Here is a 19,714-nt window from a genome sequence, read left to right as displayed (position 1 = left end):
TACAATTATAAAGTGAAAAAAAACACTGGGAAAGTAACTACAATACATGTCAATAATTGTTTGGTCGTTTGCATCACAATAATTTAGTACATAAATATAATGGCAACAGTGATCTGTGATGTGGCTTCAAATGTATTTTTTTTCTTTAAGACTGGCACAAAGACATGTGCAGTTTTTTTCAGGGATTGCACACCTTAGTACCTGCTTGAAGAGATCCTCAGGTAGGTTTCTGTAGAGTATGGCGTTAATAAGATGCTCATGATAGCTAATGAAACAGCAGGCAGTAAAGAGAGGAGAGAGCAAGTCCCTTACAATCAAACATGCTCAGAAGCCTCAAGAAACTGCTGCCAAAATAATGTGTGCGTTTCTAATATCTCTTTGTTACTTTAAATTAGGCAAACACTTGCCACTGATGTGACATATATTAACAGTATTTTTAAAATTAAATTGTGTTTTTTTTTTGCCATTTAAAACAAATGCATCATTATAGGTTAAAATAATATCCTTTATGTACAGTTAGATACAAATCTCTATTTCATATATCACTAGTGACAGCTTGGTCTTGCACACAGTGATCAGGTTCAGACGGAGCTGGTAACAGTCTGAATCTGCGACATGCCAGCGCCTGGCTGCATACTCCCCTTTAACAGGATGCATATGATGGCAGAAACAGTGGCATTGAAACAGAGCTCTTAATATCCCTTTAAACATGGGACTCTTCACAATGCCAGGACCCTTGGCGAGGATCTATCCCTCAAAGATGCACAAGTTACTGCGAGACCTTTACTCAACTACCGAGTGGCCCCTTGCTTTTGATCAAAAACAAAACGTTCAGTGGTATGATGATCCTTGGCCATGTTTTGTGGCTTCTGAAAAGGAAACATTGTGACACTTCAAGCTTGTCCCTATCCAGGTTATACTGGACTCTCACCTACAAGTCTTCAAGTTAAGCTGACTACTTTAAGTTTTGACATAACAGTGATATATCACATGCATTGATGCTTTTTTTTGTTGCGTTATCTGAAGTGCATTTAAGACATGCAGGTAAGACCCATAGCAAGCTAATGCCTAGGTTTGCATTGTCATCACAAGAGCGAGACCACAAAAGTGCCTGCATATTGCAAAATAAAACAGAAGAAAAAAAAGAGCTGGACCATACTTATTTTGACATTGAGAAGTATTGGTCCCATTCTTGACCCTTTTGAAGTTTTTTTTTCTTCCTCCTCCATCTCAAAAGTGGGAGGAGGATTCCCATCACAGGAACAGGAGCCTTCACCTCTAACCCCCTGTAGAGTTCTGGAGGGGCTACTGACTGTTCTCCTCCATCATGGTTGTCTGATTTCTCCCGTTCCCGTGGGCTGCTACTTCTTGCACTGGCCCATCCAGGGCGTCTGCCCTTCCCCGCTCCCCCCCACATCCCCTCACTTCAAGCGGTCGGAGCGGAAGGAGTCCTCCACGGCCGGGTCGGCCAGCAGGAGGTCTCCGTCAGTCAGCATGCCTAGCCCCTCCAGCGCCAGCGGGTCCATCCGAAGCGCATCCTCACAGGAGAAAGAGTCCACTTCAAAACCTGGGACGCCAGACAGAGCGCTGGTGATCTCCTTCGACAGACCAGGTGGAGAATCTCCTACAGCACAGATAGCGCAAAAAGATTGTCCATTAAAGGTCAACAAATCAGGGAACTTCCATGCAAAGGGAAGTCACTCATTCTGAGTCACTTAATATCTGTATTTGACACATCAGCAACTGACTGTTTACTTTTACTTTTTACTAAGTGACACTTAATATATCCATCTCCAGTATGAAGGTTGCCATGGTTTCCCTTTGTTTATTTGTAAATTTAACAATACACAGCCAATGGAAAAGTGTTTCCCCTAACCCGTGAGAATAATGTTGGGGACATTGTGCCGTCCACCCCCACCATAGTTCTGGTTCTGGTTGGGGTCGCAGAGCTGCTGGTCTGCAGAGTCCAGAAGATCCAGAACTGCCTGGTATGACCCATCCTGTTCCTTCCCAGAAGAGGAGCCGGTGCCCAGGCCGTGGTTAAAGGACAGGTCCTCTACCTGAGTGTCCATATTAAACTAAATGACAAGAAAGCCAGTAACAAACATCAGACATCAAGGGAACACCTACCACGAACAAACAGTGAGCAAAAACTTGCAATGTGTTGTAGTGACTAATGCTACCCTGTAATACCTTCATCTAATTGGAGCACTCACCTACCTTCCCTTCCCCCCTCTTCCATCCTCATAAGAACCATAAGGTTGCACCTACCTGCTGAGCGAGGTTCTGATTCTGTCTGCCACTGAGCTGCAGGCCCAGGTATGGTTCATCCAGCAGGGACAGCAAAGCATCCTAGAGAGGCCACAGCCGTATTACACACAGTCAGGGGAAAAAACAAACAAGTCAGCATCTAGGAATCTGTTGTGTTCCAGTACAACCTACCAGCCGCTTTACGGTCACATCATTCAGTTAATCACCAAGCTCTGCAGCAGGGCCCTATATACTGGGAGACGAGGCTGTAACAAACCCTTTCCCCCAAAACACACACTCCCCCATACAAAGACTTACATCAAAAGTTTTACCCCTCTCAATATCAGTCATTAGACCGTGCAGAAGCCACCAGGGTCATGATGATAATATTACATAAGGCACAAAGTAATATAATCCCATTTGAGACTTGGGAAGGACGGCTTTTTGTCCTTTGTCTCTGCAAAGTCTCCCACTCCAGCTCTCATGTGGTGTCAGTCTCTCGCAGCACACTCATCGGCTCAGCTCTCCCCACCATCCTAAAAATAGTGCAGCCTCAGAGTGCAGCCTCAGAGTCCTTTGTGCGGTCCTCATTACCACAGCAGGCTTCTCAACTTTCTCTCCCCCTCTCCCTTTCTCTCTCCATCTATCCTTCTCCCAGTCCCCGATCATACCGGGCAGGCAATCATCAGCAGGGGCATGCGGGGCATGGCCAGACTTTTGTTCAGATCCATTCGTTCTATGGTTGCCCATCCATAAACCAGTGCATATAAAGCCACTGTATGTTCTGGGTCTCCCTCTCCCTCTCCCTCTCCCTCTCCCTCTCCCTTTCCCTTTCCCTCTCCCTTTCCCTCTCCCTCTCCCTCTCCATGCTCCAACACACTTCACTGAACTCATCAAGTTATTGTAAAACTGTTGATCAACCAAAGGAGGTGTTCTTTCAAGCACTCAGGAAAAAAATTCTCACACACGTTGTTGTAGACTCTTCATGAGCAGTATTACAGACACGCTGCTTAAACTTTTGGATATAAATGGGAGTGGTTGCTGCAGGCAGCAGAATGCGCATGCTTCACCTGAGGGGCGACGGGGTTTTCCCTTGAGGCTTGATTTGCTTGTCACACTTTTTTTGACCCTACTTCCTCTATCTTTATCACCACATTTAGCTCAATGTTTCCTTCACTCCCAACAGTCCAAACAAAAGCCAGCTGCTTTGCATTACGTCCAAGTATTTGCAGCTCTGCTTCAATCACTGCTGCTGGATGGCAGTTAGGTGTTCACCCTCTATGTAAAGCAGTTGCAGACAGGTAAGCGCTAGATATCAATGCGATGTACTGCTTTTTGATAATGATATAATCCATGGGATCCATACTATAACTATCTATATGTTCTATGTACTCTCACCACCTACCACTGTATTGTGCTGTAATACATCAGCTGCTACTGCTAGGCTAAATATGCAATTCATTGTGAAATTATGAATTTATACGTGCAAATATACGTATGTATTTCATCTCCCATTATACTAAATAATTACAGCTATCTAATTAAAAAAAGACAGAAGACTCACATTATAGAGGCCAAGATCGGTGGCGAGAGAATGGCTGATTTGCTGAAGATGTGGGAGACCCTGGTCCTGCTGTGTATCCATGTGTGAGGAGTTCTGCTGCTGCTCAGAGCAGGCCGTCTGGGCCTCCGGCTCTTGCTTGCACTGCATGTTCTGGCCCGACACCTCCATGCCACCTTGGCCCTGGGCATTGGTGGCTGGGCCTGGCACCAGACCGGGTCGGTGCAGGTGCTGCTGCTGCATCTGTATGCTCTGCGTCTTGCGCAGGTTTTGCAGGTTGTGCATCTGTAGCTGCATGGCTTGTGTCCTCTGATGCTGCTCTTGCTGCTCTTGCTGCTGCTGTTGTTGTTGTTGTTGTTGTTGTTGATGTTGTTGTTGCTGCTGTTGTTGTTGTTGTTGTTGTTGATGATGTTGATGTTGTTGCTGCTGCTGCTGCTGCTGCTGCTGCTGTTGTTGTTGCTGCTGATGATGAAGATGATGTTGGTGTTGTTGATGTTGATGATGTTGTTGATGTTGTTGTTGTTGTTGATGCTGTTGCTGATGGCATTGCTGCTGCTGTGCAGACTGGTGCATGGATGCTTGCTTTGGGGGCAGGGGCTGGCCAGTCTGAGGGGAACCCAGGCCTGTCTGAGGGGAGTGATGGGAGACGGGGGAGCCTGTTTGGTGCTGCGGTAGATTGAAGGAGTATGGTGGCAGCCTCTGGTCCATAGGGAGGTGGCTGGTGTCCAGAGGAACACCCTGGGAAACAAACAAACAAGCATTGAATCTCTTTTACTAACAGGCCATATTACCTTACAGTGAGACTTCATAGGGTACAGCACAGTGTTAACCTTTCTTGATATAAATGTCAGTTACAGTAAAGGCTTTTAAACCGGTAATCTATCAAAGCCATATACATAAACAGGAAAGGGAAAGTCATAAATTCATTAGCTATTCTAGTGGGCAGATGCATTTCTAAATGCTACTGAGATTTTTCCATAATCCATAGAATGCTGCGGCTGCAGGAGTGGGCGGTGACTGTAGTTTACCTGCGTGATGGAGGAGAGAGTGGGCGACATGGTGGGGGAGAACTGCTTGGCGTGGTGCCGCCGAGCGTCCGCGCCCATGGGCAGGATGAGGGGCGAGAGTTGCGCCCGCCGGCGGGGAGACGAGCTGAGCTGGGTCTGCTGGCCTTGGCCGGGCAGGAGTGGTGCGTAGGAGGTTGGGCACGAGCTGGAGCCGGGGCCAGAGCCGTAGGACGCCTGGCCGGTGAGTGAGGAGCTGCTCAGGGAGGAGCGCAGCGATTGGCTGCTGAGCGAGGACGGCAGGGAGGGGGAGGAGCTGAGCGAGGACTGCAGCGAGGGGTTGCTAAGTGACGAGTGCAGGGAGGCGGAGCTGAGGGAGTTGGGGAAAGAATGGCTGCTGAGCGACGACTGGATGTTTGGGTTGCTAAGCGAGGACTGGAGGGAGGGGTTGCTCAGCGAGCCTGGGAGAGATACCAAGAGACCTAAGACATAGAGAGACAGACAGACAGAGATAAACAGACACACACACAGACAGACAGGCAGACAGGCAGACAGGCAGACAGGCAGACAGGCAGACAGACAGAGAGACAGACAGACAGAGATAAACAGACACACACACAGACAGACAGGCAGACAGGCAGACAGGCAGACAGACAGACAGACAGACAGACAGACAGACAGACAGACAGACAGACAGAGAGACAGGCAGAGAGACAGGCAGAGGGAGAGAGAGCGAGACAGACAGAGAAAAACACTTCATTATAAAGCAGTCATCATATATTTCCTCAGTTGCTCACAGAATTTCACAGGAAAGTTTCACAGCCATTCCTTTCATTATTTAAGATGAAATATGCTCAACTGAGGTTTAATAATGTTTAAGAATATGCCGTAGACCTTTTATACGGACATTTATATGGAGGGTTTCAGTGTTCCTTGAAAAAACAAAGCCAGGATATAGCTGCAAGCAGCGATGGCGGTTTCCTCCTCCATACATTGCGAACCAGGGAAAAATTTATTTTTGTGACAATTTGTCACTGTATAGAAAAATCCATGCTGCAGACTTGCCAATGGGATATTACATTTCAAATGCATTACTTTGAAGATCCTCAAGGGCCATGGCTTCAAGCTAAGAGTGAGAAGGGGTGTGGTCATCCCTAAATTTCCTTAAATGTTGTGTGTGTGTGCTTGCGCGTGTCAAAGGAGCCTGTCCCTGTGTGTGTGTGTGTGTGTGTGTGTGTGAGAGAATCTGGAGCGCACACGAGCGCAAGACCAGAGGGGCAGAGGCAGACCGTCTATTGAGAAACACCCTAGCAATTAGCCAAGCATGCGTATTTCAAATATTCACCAAAAAGCTACTTTTCATCTTACAGTCAATTTCTTTTCAGATTTGTGTTCTAAACATTCTCAAGTGTCTTCACATGAACTTGCGATTCAATCAGAGTATCACTTTTTGACCTGTTGATGTGTAAAGCATTGTTTTAGCATTAACAATCTATCCAATTTGCTTTATATCAATCATTTTTTAAGATATGAAGTTGCCTTTGCACATGGCAACATGTTGTAGTGTCTTCCAGTGACATATCAAGTTTGGTGTTGATTTGTCAAAGATTTGCCAAGATATGACTTCACTTCCTGTTTGGCGGCTTTTCTGCTGAGTTTGAGTGGCTGTACCAAACAAACGGTTGTGAGGATCAAAATTCTGTTGATAACTTTTGTGAGGCTAGGTCTGAAGATCATCTCTGGTGATTTTGAAGAAGATTTGCCAAAAATTGTAGGAGGAGTAGGCTTTGAAAGGTTTTTGATAAAACCGGAAACAGCGGAAAATATATAACCGGAAATTGATTGATTGGTTTAATTCGTCTTGATCCAGGGAATCCAATGGTACCTCATTTTTGAAAATCGGTCATACGGTTCAAAAGTTGCGTGTGTTACAAAAGTCCAACTTTGACCTGTTGGTGGCGCTAGAGTGGTGTAATGAGAGCCATGAAACTTGGTGTGAATGAAGAAGGGACTGTCCTTAATGAGTGTGCCAAATTTCACACAAAGTTACCATATGGTTCTAGGGGCTGCCATTGACTCCCATGGCAGGAGAATAATAATACTGACAGTAACAATAGGTTCCTACCGGAGGAAACCTAATTATGTTTGTGAGCTTCAAAAGAATGATTGTCTCATTTGGACTCAGACTAAATGAACCATTCAGCAATAAAAAAAAAAAAAGACAGAAAAAAGAGAAACCGTAAAAAAAGAAGAAAAAAAACTTCCCCTACACCAGTTAACAGACCACAAAGATATGAACATGCACACGTAAACACACACTCACAGACACACTTCTGTACACAACCACCCCCAATAGCCAATGAATCCACACCCTGACACACGGTTTCCTGTGTGGTCTGATGTATCACCTACAGGAGATAAGGAGGTCTACTTTTTCCAACTGCACACTCACTGACTCACTTTTCCTCTCACTCACACACACTGTCTCTCATCCTCTCTCTCTACCTTCTACACGAGACACTGGATGGAAAGTCTTGATGAAGCACACCTGAGTGTGTCAGTTCTAGCCCCCAGTTTCCTTCTTTTGCACTCATTTTAATCTGCGTCTGAGGCTTTGCTCTCGGATTTAGGCTGCTAGTCTGTGATCACTTGAACCAGAAAGTGCCTACTTTTCCGACACATCTTAGGCAGGGAAGTTGTGTTCTGAAATGGAAATGATCACCAAGGGAATAACTAACTTGTGTGCTTCACTACACACACAGACCAGCACAAACATGGCCAGTAGGAAGCTTTGTGAGTTTGGGCCGAATAATTGTCAAATATCCTGTCTCACTCACACACTCTCACTCTCACTCTCACTCTCACTCTCACTCTCACTCTCACTCTCACTCTCACTCTCACTCTCACTCTCACTCTCACTCTCACTCTCACTACCTTGGGAGTTGAAGGCATTGCTGGTGTTGATGCCCAGGTGGGTGAGGGTGCTGGCCAGGTTGCCAGTGCTGTTGCCCCCACTGAGAGACGGGTAGCCGGGCTCGTCCGGGTCCAGTGGGGTGGGCAGCGGCGGGGGAAAGTGCAGGCTGGACAGGTCTGGCAGGGAACCCCCTGTGTTCAGCGCAGAGGGGATGTGAGGGGCGCTGGACTGCTGATCTGGAGAAGGGAAGATGCTGTGGGAACATGACAAAAACAAAGATGGAGTCAGACAGACAGAACAAGACAGAAATAAAGACAAGACAAGAATGAAAGAAAAGGAGAAAAGGGACAAAAGAAAAATACATAGAGAAAAGAAAAATATACAGGATGTAGAAAAGAGGTTAGAAGACCAAAAAAAAGGAAGAGAAAGGGATGAAGAACAAATAGAGGGGAGGTAGAGAATGAGTGTGAGAGAGGAGTAGCCGAAGAATAGGGCAGAGAATTAGAGAGAGGTTAGAGGGAGACATCAAAAGTACAGTTCCATGAGCACACAGGACAGGAGTGGGTGGACACCAGGGAAAAGTAACAAGACGCTGAGACACAGTAGGGCACACAAGGATGAGTGGGTGACCACCTCAAGAGTGGAGAAAGGCAGGGAGATAAATAAACACGTGAGCGAGAGTTATCCAACGGTGACTCCAGCTGCCCAAGGCCAGACTGACTCACCATGACGCCCGGGGCAGGAATGAGACACACACACACACACACACACACACACACACACACACACACACACACACACACACACACACACACACACACTCCTCCCCTCTGCCACCCCCCACCCCATCCCACAAATAAAAACTTCAAATTAAAACCTCTTACTCCATCTTGGAGTGAGACAAGAGATGGCAAGAAGAGGGTTGCGTTCATAATACTGAGTGAGTGACTGAGTGTGCGTGTGGGGGGGGGGGGGGGGGGTGTAGAGAGTACTATAAAGTCATTACTCTGGCCCACTCTGACAGTGTTAGTCATGCTGATAAAAGACGCTGGAATATGAATGTGAAAGAGACAGAGGTCGTGAGATGCTTGGAGGAGATCTCATTAACAAATCGTGGTTTCAGGGCAAAATTAATGGAGATTTATTATGGTTTTTTTGCCAAGGGTGAATACCAGCTACAGTCTCCAACAAGAGACATACTAGCAATACTGAGTCCACATCGTGAATGAGTTGGACTATTTATTTAGTTTGGCTAAAACAGTGGCATTATTAACAGCGGCATTATTTACAGGACGATGTTAGGACAATACAACAGTTTACAAACAAAGACCAGACCTTTCCTGAATTTGTTAACATACCCAGAACTTAGGGATGGAAGCGAAAGAGAGAGAGGACTTACGTGATGCCAGGAACTTCACAGGACTTGGGTCGCGATGATTGCATCTGTAACTGCAGCACAGAGACGAAAGCTTTGAGTAAATATGGACGTCTTCAGAAACTATATATCTGAGATCTACATAAACATTGCAACATGTATAGAACTAGAAGGGTACTCGAACAGTGTAGAGCTCCGCCAAAGCCAATATGCCAAATCTTCCAATATTAAAGAAAGTGACTTTTATTTCCAAAAATGTAATAGGTTCTTCATTGGCCTGTGCTATACCACTCCACCAAATTTCCTGAAAAATCAGCCTGTTCATTTTTAAATAAGACAAAAGAAACAGCAAAGAAAACGTAACCTCCTTGACGGAGATGATATGAATGGGCAGCATGCTGACCTTCTTAGTGTCCCAGGGCTTCAGCAATTTTCCTTCATCAAGCACATTCTCCTCAATCGGGGGGACAGGGTACGGAAACACTAAACAGACAGAAAATACGCTGCTTGATGAGTTTGAGCTGTACAAATGTTAGGAATACACATTTGTACCATACACTGTTGAGCTGTAAGGAAAACAAACATGACTTACTTCTGCGTCCCTCAGCCTCTGCCAAGCCTGTTGGAGAACAGAGGCAACATAGTCTCAGTGACACAAAAAAGGGCATTAAAAAGAATTCTGAATCGGCAGACCTCCAAAACTGCCAAAAATGTTCTGATATCCCTGTAACCGGAGATGCACTTCTCTTGAAAGATCTGCTCAGACAGTGCTGAATGAAACTGCTAGTGTTCATCTGAAGAGCTTTGATGCTAGCACTATCGCAGAAAGATTAGAAGCCAACTTTTCTCTAGAGAGGTCTGAAGCTAATTTTGACAAGCAAAGAAAATATATAAATGATCAAAAGGTCAGACCTCTTTAATAACAAAACCCTAGACATCCAGGGTTTGTGCTTTCCTCGTTTCTGAAGCTATCCATTTTAGAATGGTCTAACCTAAGTATTCTCCTACTTCATGTAATTTAACATTTGTGTGGTTTTAAAAAGGTTTTGGTAAAGCAGGAAGCTGAGCGTGTTCTGGAAACATCGGACACCAGCCATGCTCTGAAGAGGAGTAAGTAAGCATGGCACCTCACAGTATTGTTCACGACACATGAGAGCCTGTGCCTGAATGTCTCAGGGCCTGATTTACTAACAGGATTGCGCCCATTTCAGGCGTAAAATAGCGGGTGTAAACATAAAACGGTATTTACAAAGGAGGCGCATTTGAGTAGAAGCGCAGATTACCGCTGCTGGGAGGGTATAAGGAAAAATGGGTGTGTGCCGCAGAGAGGTGGGAGGAGAGGCGTTAAGTGCGCCTAATTATGTATTCCGTGGTATTTACTAAAACTGCCTGGCGAGAGTGCGTCTCAAATTTGCGGGATAATTATGCTCCTCATAAAAGCACGTCTTAACCAGGAAGCACGTTTTGATTGAGTCTGAAAACTTCGATATGGCATCAGTTATTAGAGCAAGGCGAAGACACAGACAAAGACAACGAGCAGAAATAATTTTTTCAACACAACTAACACTTTTCCAATTTCCAAATTGTAGAGCCAGAGCAGCATATTAATTTCACCTTCCATGTTTATTTTGACGTTATAACCAAAATAAGTGCCAAGGCAACCAAATGTCTGAACTTCAGTTTCCCCTGCCCTGTCCACACTACAAGTCCAGTTTTCAAATGTATCTGCCGAGGGCAGCGTTTTTGAAAAGCATAGTTTTCAGTGTTGGAATACACCGTTTTAAAGTAAGGGGTGTTGTGTATTCCTACCAGACTATTAAACGGGATGCTATGGGCAGTTAACCTGGCTATTAACTATCCTAGCTATCTCTAGCTTAGGGAACCATCTTAACAGTTTGCAGTTTCCTGTGTGTGAACATAAACTCGTTAATATGAAGCTGCACAGGCACACTGAGGGGTAACCATAGCAAACCCAGAAACTCAATGTTCTTTGAAAAGTTTAATTTCCCCAAATCAGCTCACCAATAAAAGACAGTCATGAACTTAAAGTGATCACAACTTTTAATGTGGACGGGAGGGCTAAACGGAAAAATATTTATGAGATTCTGTATTTACCTGGGTTAGTTTACTGTAACCTCGTCAACCAAAAGCTCTAATTCTTATTTTAACTCATCATCCATGGTGGCAGGAAAACGCAGGCTATGTCTACCCTATTTTAGCGGGGCACTATTAACACTAATGGGCGGGGTTAGCCATAATGACAAGACGACGATCTTGTTTGATAAATAGGTTGAAAAACACTGGCGGTATTTTGCGCTTTGGCAAAGGTGCAGATTAAGTTGCAGTCGCAATGTTAGTAAATCAGGCCTTCAGTTTACTGTTTGTTTTGTCTGCCACGGGGGGCTGAGAGTGGGGCTCACCAGTGCGTCTTCCCTGAGGGGTGAGTGTGTGGCCGGAGCCGAAGGGGTCCCCCGCCGGAGGGTTCATGACGCTGGTGTGGAGAGCAGAGTCCGAGTTGGTTCTGCGCAGAGAGAGAGAGAGAGAGAGTAAGGAGTGGAGCAGATGGTGGAGGTTAAGAACCAGGTTGGGCGGACAGAGGGAACTGGGGGGAGGTTGGAGGGGGTCAAAGGGGGGGGGGGGATAAAGGGATAAGCACAGCCAGACACCAAGTGGATTTTGTGGCGGCAAAACCAAAGAGAACTGGGATGACAGGTTTTGAAAAGTACAGAGGATCAGATATTTATGTCCTGGCTATGGTCACTGGAAATCAACTGAAACATGGATTGAAATGTTACATGACACCTAGAATAAAAAGTTACAACATATTTGGTCAATCTTTAAGACATGCACAGAGTTTTAATAAGAGACAAACACCAATTTGTTGAGAGATAGACAACCCAGTCAGATGAAATTAATGTATGAGATCAACCCATGACATCCACATCCCCTTATCAAGGTGACAGGTGAAGGCAAGACCAGTTCATTTCAATATGATAGTGGCCTCCTGGTGTAACACTCTTGCAGACAAGTGTATCTAGATTTAACTGAGACCTCTGGATAAGTTATGATTGGCCATTATGTGTAGGTCATTGTGGCTTTGAGAGAAGTGCTGCGGAGCTTTGCGCTGATGCAGAAGGAGCAGGAGGATGGATTCACCTGTTCAGTGCAGAGGTGGGGAGGCGGAACAACTGGCTTTTGTCCATGGGGAAATTGCTGGACCAGTTCCTTCGTGATTGACAGAAAAATGCCCGTTATTTCCATACCAAAAGAGAGGGAAAAAATGATTTTTGGGGTAGGTTGCTTTATTTTTTTGGAGAATGCATCGTAAGCAGACAGGGGGCTCAGAGAGAGGGATACTGACATAAAACAGAGGACAAAAAGCAGACGCGCTGCTCTTGCTCCCTCTCCCTACATCTGCCAAGGTATCATTCCTGAGCCTGTTCCAACAGTACACAAGAGCTAACTCCAAGGATGGACTCACCCATAACACTTTAACATTTTTCTGAATGCACTGTAAAATGTATACAGAGTGTTCTGTTCCAAATGCGTGAGAGTCTATTAAATGAATCAGAACGAGAACGAACTTGTGTAAGTGTGGAGTGAGTAAGGTGCCGTGAATGTGTATTTTTGTTTGTGTGTGAGAGAGAGAGAGAGAAAGATAGAGAGAGAAAGACAGCGAGAGAGAGAGCGAGAGAGAAAGACAGAGAGAGAGTGTGAGTGTATCTGACTGCAATTTCAAAACATGAAATGTATGCATCAACCTATACCTGCACTTTTGACACGTGTGGGTGGGTGTGTGCGCGCCCATTCTGCTTGAATGACATCACGCCGCTGTCCGGCCATCGAAATGAAGTGGAGTGAATTTACAGCAGCTGTGAATCATGGGCCAGCGCTGAGCTCAGCCGATGCAGGCAGACGCTGCTGACACACCAGAAAGCAGCCCTGGGCCCTGAGACATTTAGTGGCGGCTGATTGATCACCTCCTTTTCCCAAAGCACAGCATCTCTTCCTCACAAAAAGAGCTGAAAACACCATTTCCACCAAGAGTCACTGCCATCTCGGACAAGAGCTCAGATTTCACCAGGGCAAACATCGTGGCAGAGACAAAGTAGCACCTGATAGAATTTGATATAGATGCGCTAGCCTCAGGTGCTGCATCATTCTAAGTCAGTTTCCCCCTCTCTGACATTGGTTTTGGTCCATTGTTTTAGTAGAAGCGGAAGGATTGCTGCGTTAAATGAAAAGATGGAAGAGATTTTGAAAGAAAAATATATGTATACACATGTCCTTCTTCCCAGCTGATGAAAGAATGAAAGGAGTCAACATGTCAAAGGAAGGAGAAAGGAAAAAAAAGAAAGACAAAAAAAAAGTATGCCAAGAGGTCTTTCTGCAAAGAAACAAGGTCAGGGCTATGAAGAACAAAAGAGAAGCCGAAGACAAGCTCTTTGGTGTTAGTCCCGGCGGGTTAGTGTGCAGCATCCAGTGCTCAAGATAGTCTCGTATTTACTACGCAAATGCCTCAGAGACAGAGGAGCCAGCAAAATAACATGTCTAACACTAAGAGCGGGCCGTCCCGAGGGACAGCTGGAGTTGCCACACTCAACGGGCGTCTTACCTTCGCCAGCTGGGGTCGGGCGGTGGGGACAGGTAGGAGGAGCTGCATTGAGAATTATCCACCTGAGAGCCTCGGTCAAGGGCGATATGTCACCTCTTTACAACAGGAACACAAACAAGACCTGCTGCTTTCCATAGTGTTGTCTTTAGAAGACAGTGTAGCACAACCAGATATGAAAATGTACTTTTTCAAAATCTACTATTACAGACAAAAGATGGTTATGTCAGTAGTTCATCTCAAGGAATGTATTCATAGTTCCATACCACAAATAGTCTCTGACTCAGCTGTTCACACAAATACACAAAAAAATGTGTTGCAAACAGCCCTGCTCATACTAATTTTAAATAAAATAACACAAAACTATCTATACCCTGGTACTTCGAGCCAAAACCAAGACATTAATAGTCCACATTGAGCATGTGACCACATTGGCGTGTAGTTTTTGAGGGGACATGTGCACTCTGTTGTGCTGGTAGCAGCCGGCTGGAAGGGAAGGATACTTGTCTCCTGTAGGGCCGGCTCGGGGAGATGAAGCGTCTGTCTCTCTGGACCCTCTCCACCAGGCCGTGGTGCCGAGTGGAGCGGCTGGAGTCCAGGTTGGAATGGAACGGGCCCTGAGAGAGAGAGACAGAGAGAGAGAGACAGAGAGAGAGACAGAGAGACCAGCGAAAGAAAGGCCCAAAGACAGGGAAAACAGAAGACAGAAAAGGAGAAAAAGAGGGGGATACAGGGACAGACAGAGCGTGAGAAAGACAGAGGGGGAGAGTGGGGTGATGAGCCATAATGAGCTGTTGTTGTCTGTCTAGTGTCTGGTCTGCAGGGAAATATAATAATGGGTGTGGGCTCATTAGACACCACACAGAAATGAAAAAAAACAAAGCATTTTTAGGCGAGATTTACACTGAAAACAAAGCAAGCCCAGGTGAATAGATTACACTGCTTCATTTTTCTCCTCTAAGCTTCACAGACCAAGATCAGCACACACAAACGCAGCATGAGCGATCAGTGGCCACTGACGAGTCTCACCTGGAAATCGAGCACATTTCTTCCGATCTGGTTGACGTTTGGCAGGGAGCCCCCGTAATATGGACCCTGAGATCTGGCAAGGCGCACCTTCTGAGCCTGAATCTGTGGAGAGAACAGAAACACAACACCCAGAACTGAGTCACCAACAGGCAGTCACTTGAGCTTCTCTGGTTACAGCAATCTCCACTCAACACATACATGTGCAAAGGCTCGAAAAACCAATCTCACATCCAACAACCAAACACATCTGTAGTACTGACTACACAGCCACAATCTGTTTTGATTTGTGAAATGAGAAGTGCAATAGAGCCAACCGTGAGTCATTAAGTCAGTTACTTTGGCTATTAGCCTATAATTTTACGCTAGAATACAGAATGCTTCACCCGTGCCGGAAGGCCATAGGTTACCAAGGACCATCTGCTACCATCCTGAAATCACACAGGGTAGTGTGGAGGCAACCAGTCAACCATAGTCGCTCACTTTGTCCATTCAAATTATGGCCCACTACTACACAAAGGCATGCTTTCTTCACCACGGAATGATCTAAGTCTACCAATTTTACAGAATCGCACATGGATATGCATGTTGTTAGTCAATTCAGCATAACCAAGAAATATGACATTTTAATGGAGGTCTCTGATGATGGCAGTAAACTGCTCTCTGCAATACTCACAACAATCACATCATCCCAGTGTGGGGAGGATGCCCAAATTTAGCAAATTATTACCCTCCAGGCCATACACTTCATTGCAAATAGTTTACTCATCAGCAGACCAGCACATTGAAATAGCTTGTGCACACAGACTTTCACTCTCTTTATCAATGAAGTGGACACATTTATGGCCATATAAAGAATAGCCCATAGACCATATATGACCAATGAAGAATTATGGTTCTCTTAACAGTTCTAAAGAGGATGGGAACTTTTACCAATTATTTACGCCAAAACGTATGTTTCTAATCCTTCCCTCTGCCGAGCATGATATGGATCCTATGCACAGTATTATTGTGATGAGTAACATAGGGCTTTCACTGCATTACAGGCATTGTGTTTTGGTGGATCTGGCTATTTTTCTCTGTAAATCATCAGAACTTTTTTTATAAACATCTGCCACAATTTCAAAAAATGTTACATAGTTTCACTGAAACCTAAAAGAGAACAATAACAAAAAATGTTTCAACAGATGCAAGAGGCATTAGGGAGATAGGAAGAGACATTTTGAGGGGTTGGAGTTCCCTCCAGTGTACACGATTTCTCATTATGTTTATCTAGAGGTTAGCTGGCTAAAATGCAAGCGCCACTGGCGTGAAGTGACGTCTGCCCACATTAACTGAACCGTCTCACTTGCGGCAAAAATTTACCACAGAAAACATGCCTTTATTCAGGAATGCATGGCAGAGAAATGGCCGTGGCCCTTTTCTAAAGTGGGGTGGAGGGTTGAAGGTCACAGAGGCATAGAGGCATTTCTTCTTCGGCTAAAGAAGAAAAATCGTTCAATCATGCATCTCTGAAGCAGCTGTCCCTCTGTGGCCTGTTTGAATCAAGTCTTCATAATGATGGATGCTGGTACTTCTTAGTGTATAGCCCTCCAGCATTATCACAAGCAAACCATTGTTTTACATTGCCCCAGACCAATGCCATTTCGCATTCCAAAACCCTTTGAAAGTGAAAGGACTGGAAGAAAGAGAGAGAGAGAGAGTGAGAGTGAGAGATAAAGAAAAAGAGGGAGAGAAAGACAGTAACAATGTACTGCTTTGTGTTGGTGGCTGAAGTGACACTGGAACAACATTTGGACTTTACATTAGAATGGAAGGGAAACACAAGGACAGGACAACAGTGCAGGGATCCACACATGAGAGTGAATAAGAGAGGAGGAGAGATGTAATTGCAAGGACGAGACATAGAGAAAGCCTGTGATATCTGATTAATTTAGATCAACCTTCACATGAGGGGCTTGCAGAGCCTGAGCCGAGAAGACCTCTGGGGAAAAAGCAGCCTTTCAACGGAATGATTTATTTCAACTGATTTAATTATATTAGCAGAGGGAGGAAGGAAAAACGTCCGGATTTAACAAAAAAAAAAATGTTCTCTCCTCTGCAATCCATCCTTCAGGCATTTCACTTTACGTGCTGCTCTGACAGGCATATTAGGGTTGAATCAGGTGTTGCGATCATCACAACAGTAGTAAACTATGACGTCTGTGAGACGCTGTAAGATACATTTCCAAAGGACAGATCTAACACAACCCAATGAATTCTTTTGAAATATCACTGACACTACTACCGAAGTTAACATCATACAACCACGAGCAAGTCACTACTATCAACACTGCATGTCTGTGGTACTAACTACTTAAATAATTATGTAATGACCATGGCTTGTTTAGATTTGAATTATTGCACCAATTTGGATCAAAGCAGACACACTATGACAGTCTGGTTCAGACTAATGATACAATTAACCACAGTTCTTTACTTTTAGATGAAAAATAAGACTGTAGTTCCAAAACATTAAATATTCTAAACACCAGCTGTTTCTCATGGTTCAGTTTGTCACCTGACATTCTTTCCCACAATCCATGTTTCCTCACATCACATCGATAAGCTGTGAGGTGACAACTGTTATCACTTCAGCATGGCAGCATCAGCATCCTTGATATGGGTGCAATATCCCTATTTGGTGCTTGCCATGGCAAGAGCTCCACGCTTTTGGCCTGATCGACTGTCGATGTCAAACCAAGGAGAAGAGAAACCCCTCTTCTAAACAGCAATACAAATTCTTAATCTAAACCTTACAAGCTCAGAGACTGTGTCTGTGTATGGCATTTTATGAGTGTTGAGAGAGTGCACAGCCGCAAGGATGAGATGAAGGGAGTCAAACCAGAGCATATAGTAAACTGTGTTTATGTAAGGCCCTCGGGAAGCCTCGGCCTTGGCTACTAATTTAACCCATGTTCAAACACAGGTCTAATTTTAAAAACCTAAAAGACAAGTATTTCTCCATGTTCAAACGTTGCAGGGACTGATACAGAAGGACAACAACAGCAGAAAACCTTGGACATGCTCCATCTACTTGTCACATTTAGCCCCGTTTCATTTTATTTCCATCAATAAATTGCTCTCCAAATAACAAAACCAGGCTTCTTCTACGAAAAGATATGCAACCAGTTTGATTAGATTAGTTTATGCAGCAAGTAAGATGTCATAATAATAATAATAATAATAATAATGTCAGATTAGACACTTCGCAGATGGAAACACAGAACGTGCGGACGAATGTCATTCGACCATCTGTTCTCACAACCCAACTTGTCAAGTTTGATCGCAACGTTGTTACATCTCAGAGGCAGCGGTCAATAATTTTGAATCCAGCCTCGGTAACGCAAATTACATCTCTGAAAGATACTGTCAATTTGTAAGTGAGATTGTAAGTGCACATTTACACCAATTTGTCAATTATTTCAACGAAAGGGTTTCTTCTTATCGTGTATCCTAAACACGGCAAAAACAGGATTCACTGAGTTGTGTGTGGAATCCCGAGATGACATTGTCATTGATACCGACACCGGTTACTTCTAGCCATCCGTTTGTACGCGTTCCACTGATTGCTGCCTTCTCGCTGAACAAACGTCAGTGGAACGCGTACACACGGATGGCACCCAGGCTAGGTTACTTCAGCTTTAAATTCCAAAGTGGCAAATCAGAGTGGCAAGTAAGTGATGTGCCTCTGATTTCGCAAGTAAAACCTAGCAAGTTATGGTTTCTTCTTGGTGACACTATACATTAGATTACTATAAATAAAAACATAAACGAGCTAACACACAGGATGTGTAAAAAAAAAAAACAGTATTTCCTAATAAAAATAGCTACGTTTCTGGAAGTAACGTGAAGTTAGCTTGTTGAATGTATCCGTAGCATAGCTAGCAAATGTACTGAAGGCTACAACCGATAAAAGTAAGCAAGCTAGCTAAAAGGTAACTAGAAATGTATTTTATTATATTGCAAGTTAAGAGATTTTTAACCATAAACAAAATGAGTGTTGTTTAATTCGTAGGCAGGATAAACACGAACTGATAATACGTCTGTAGTAGTTACAGTAAGCTAGCTAGTTAGCAAAGCTAACGAGTACTCATTCCTCATCCGTCAAAATAAAATAAGCAACTGGACGCTTGTTGATAGCTAATGCTAGAAGCTTTACTTCGATAACGTTAGCGGCAACGCTATGCAAAGAGTTGTACTACGTATTGCGTGGGTAGTACTTGCTACAGCGAGCTGTCAAAATGTAACAAGTTCGTTAAACAGGTGAAAATTATTGATGATGGCCGATTGTCACTGGCGAACTACCTACGTTAGCAAGCTATTTCTTGTGTTGAGAGTATATCGCTAACTAGCAAGCATTCTAGCGGATACCCAGGGAGGCCTGTCTTCCCCTCCAGCTCGGCCACGGTTCCCTCCACTACTTACCCGAGTTGAAGTAATGTCCATCATGACCTCCTGAAACGCAGCAGTCTCTTCGGCCTGACGCTGTGTGTGCAGGGCTATTTTCTCGCTAAACTTTCGTGGGTTAGAAACCCCGGACCCAGGACCCATACTCGGTCCCGGTCCGGGTCCGCAGCCGCTTGCACTCGCAGCGGACATCTTCTGACTTCCCCGCAGACCGAGATGATCTGACTTGTGGAGAGGGCAAGAGGGGAGGAGAAACTAGAGCCATCTCGACAGTATGCTCACAATGCCTTCTGGGACTTGTAGTTCTTGTCTTTACTGAGCGTCACACGCATATTCTAGTTTCGCGTTCTCATTCTTGATGTGTAATCCTATCTAATAGTAAATAAGGATGTCAAGTGAATTTCAAAGCACTATTTGTTAAGAAAAACACTATTAGGCTAGATCATAACAAAATGTGTAGTCCACAGTAGAGGTAAAAATAGCTTATCAGCAACCATTTCTAACAATTTCTCATCACATGGTT

The 19,714-nt window shown here is 44.6% G+C and overlaps 1 protein-coding gene across 2 annotated transcripts; it reads right to left on the bottom strand.

The window, feature by feature from the left end:
• Positions 1 to 1,421: 1,421 nt before the first annotated feature.
• LOC308380452 (CREB-regulated transcription coactivator 2) lies at positions 1,422 to 19,383 on the bottom strand (the record flags this gene model as incomplete). Of its 2 annotated transcripts, XM_080857793.1 has the most annotated exons (15): positions 1,422 to 1,624; positions 1,877 to 2,078; positions 2,272 to 2,352; positions 3,815 to 4,549; positions 4,840 to 5,297; positions 7,750 to 7,982; positions 9,129 to 9,178; positions 9,508 to 9,587; positions 9,697 to 9,723; positions 11,525 to 11,625; positions 12,261 to 12,329; positions 13,720 to 13,781; positions 14,220 to 14,333; positions 14,746 to 14,847; positions 19,210 to 19,383. In XM_080857793.1, 15 exons carry the CDS (start codon positions 19,381 to 19,383, stop codon positions 1,422 to 1,424), a joined length of 2,691 nt encoding a protein of 896 aa, XP_080713919.1. The 2 variants fall into 2 exon arrangements, with proteins under 2 accessions (XP_080713919.1, XP_080713920.1); XM_080857794.1 differs by lacking the exon at positions 12,261 to 12,329.
• Between the last annotated feature and the right edge of the window lie 331 nt (positions 19,384 to 19,714).

The sequence above is a fragment of the Sprattus sprattus genome (genome assembly GCF_963457725.1).
Source record: "Sprattus sprattus genome assembly, chromosome: 19".
NCBI lineage: Eukaryota > Metazoa > Chordata > Actinopteri > Clupeiformes > Clupeidae > Sprattus > Sprattus sprattus.
This window is presented reverse-complemented; position numbering and strand designations above follow the sequence as displayed.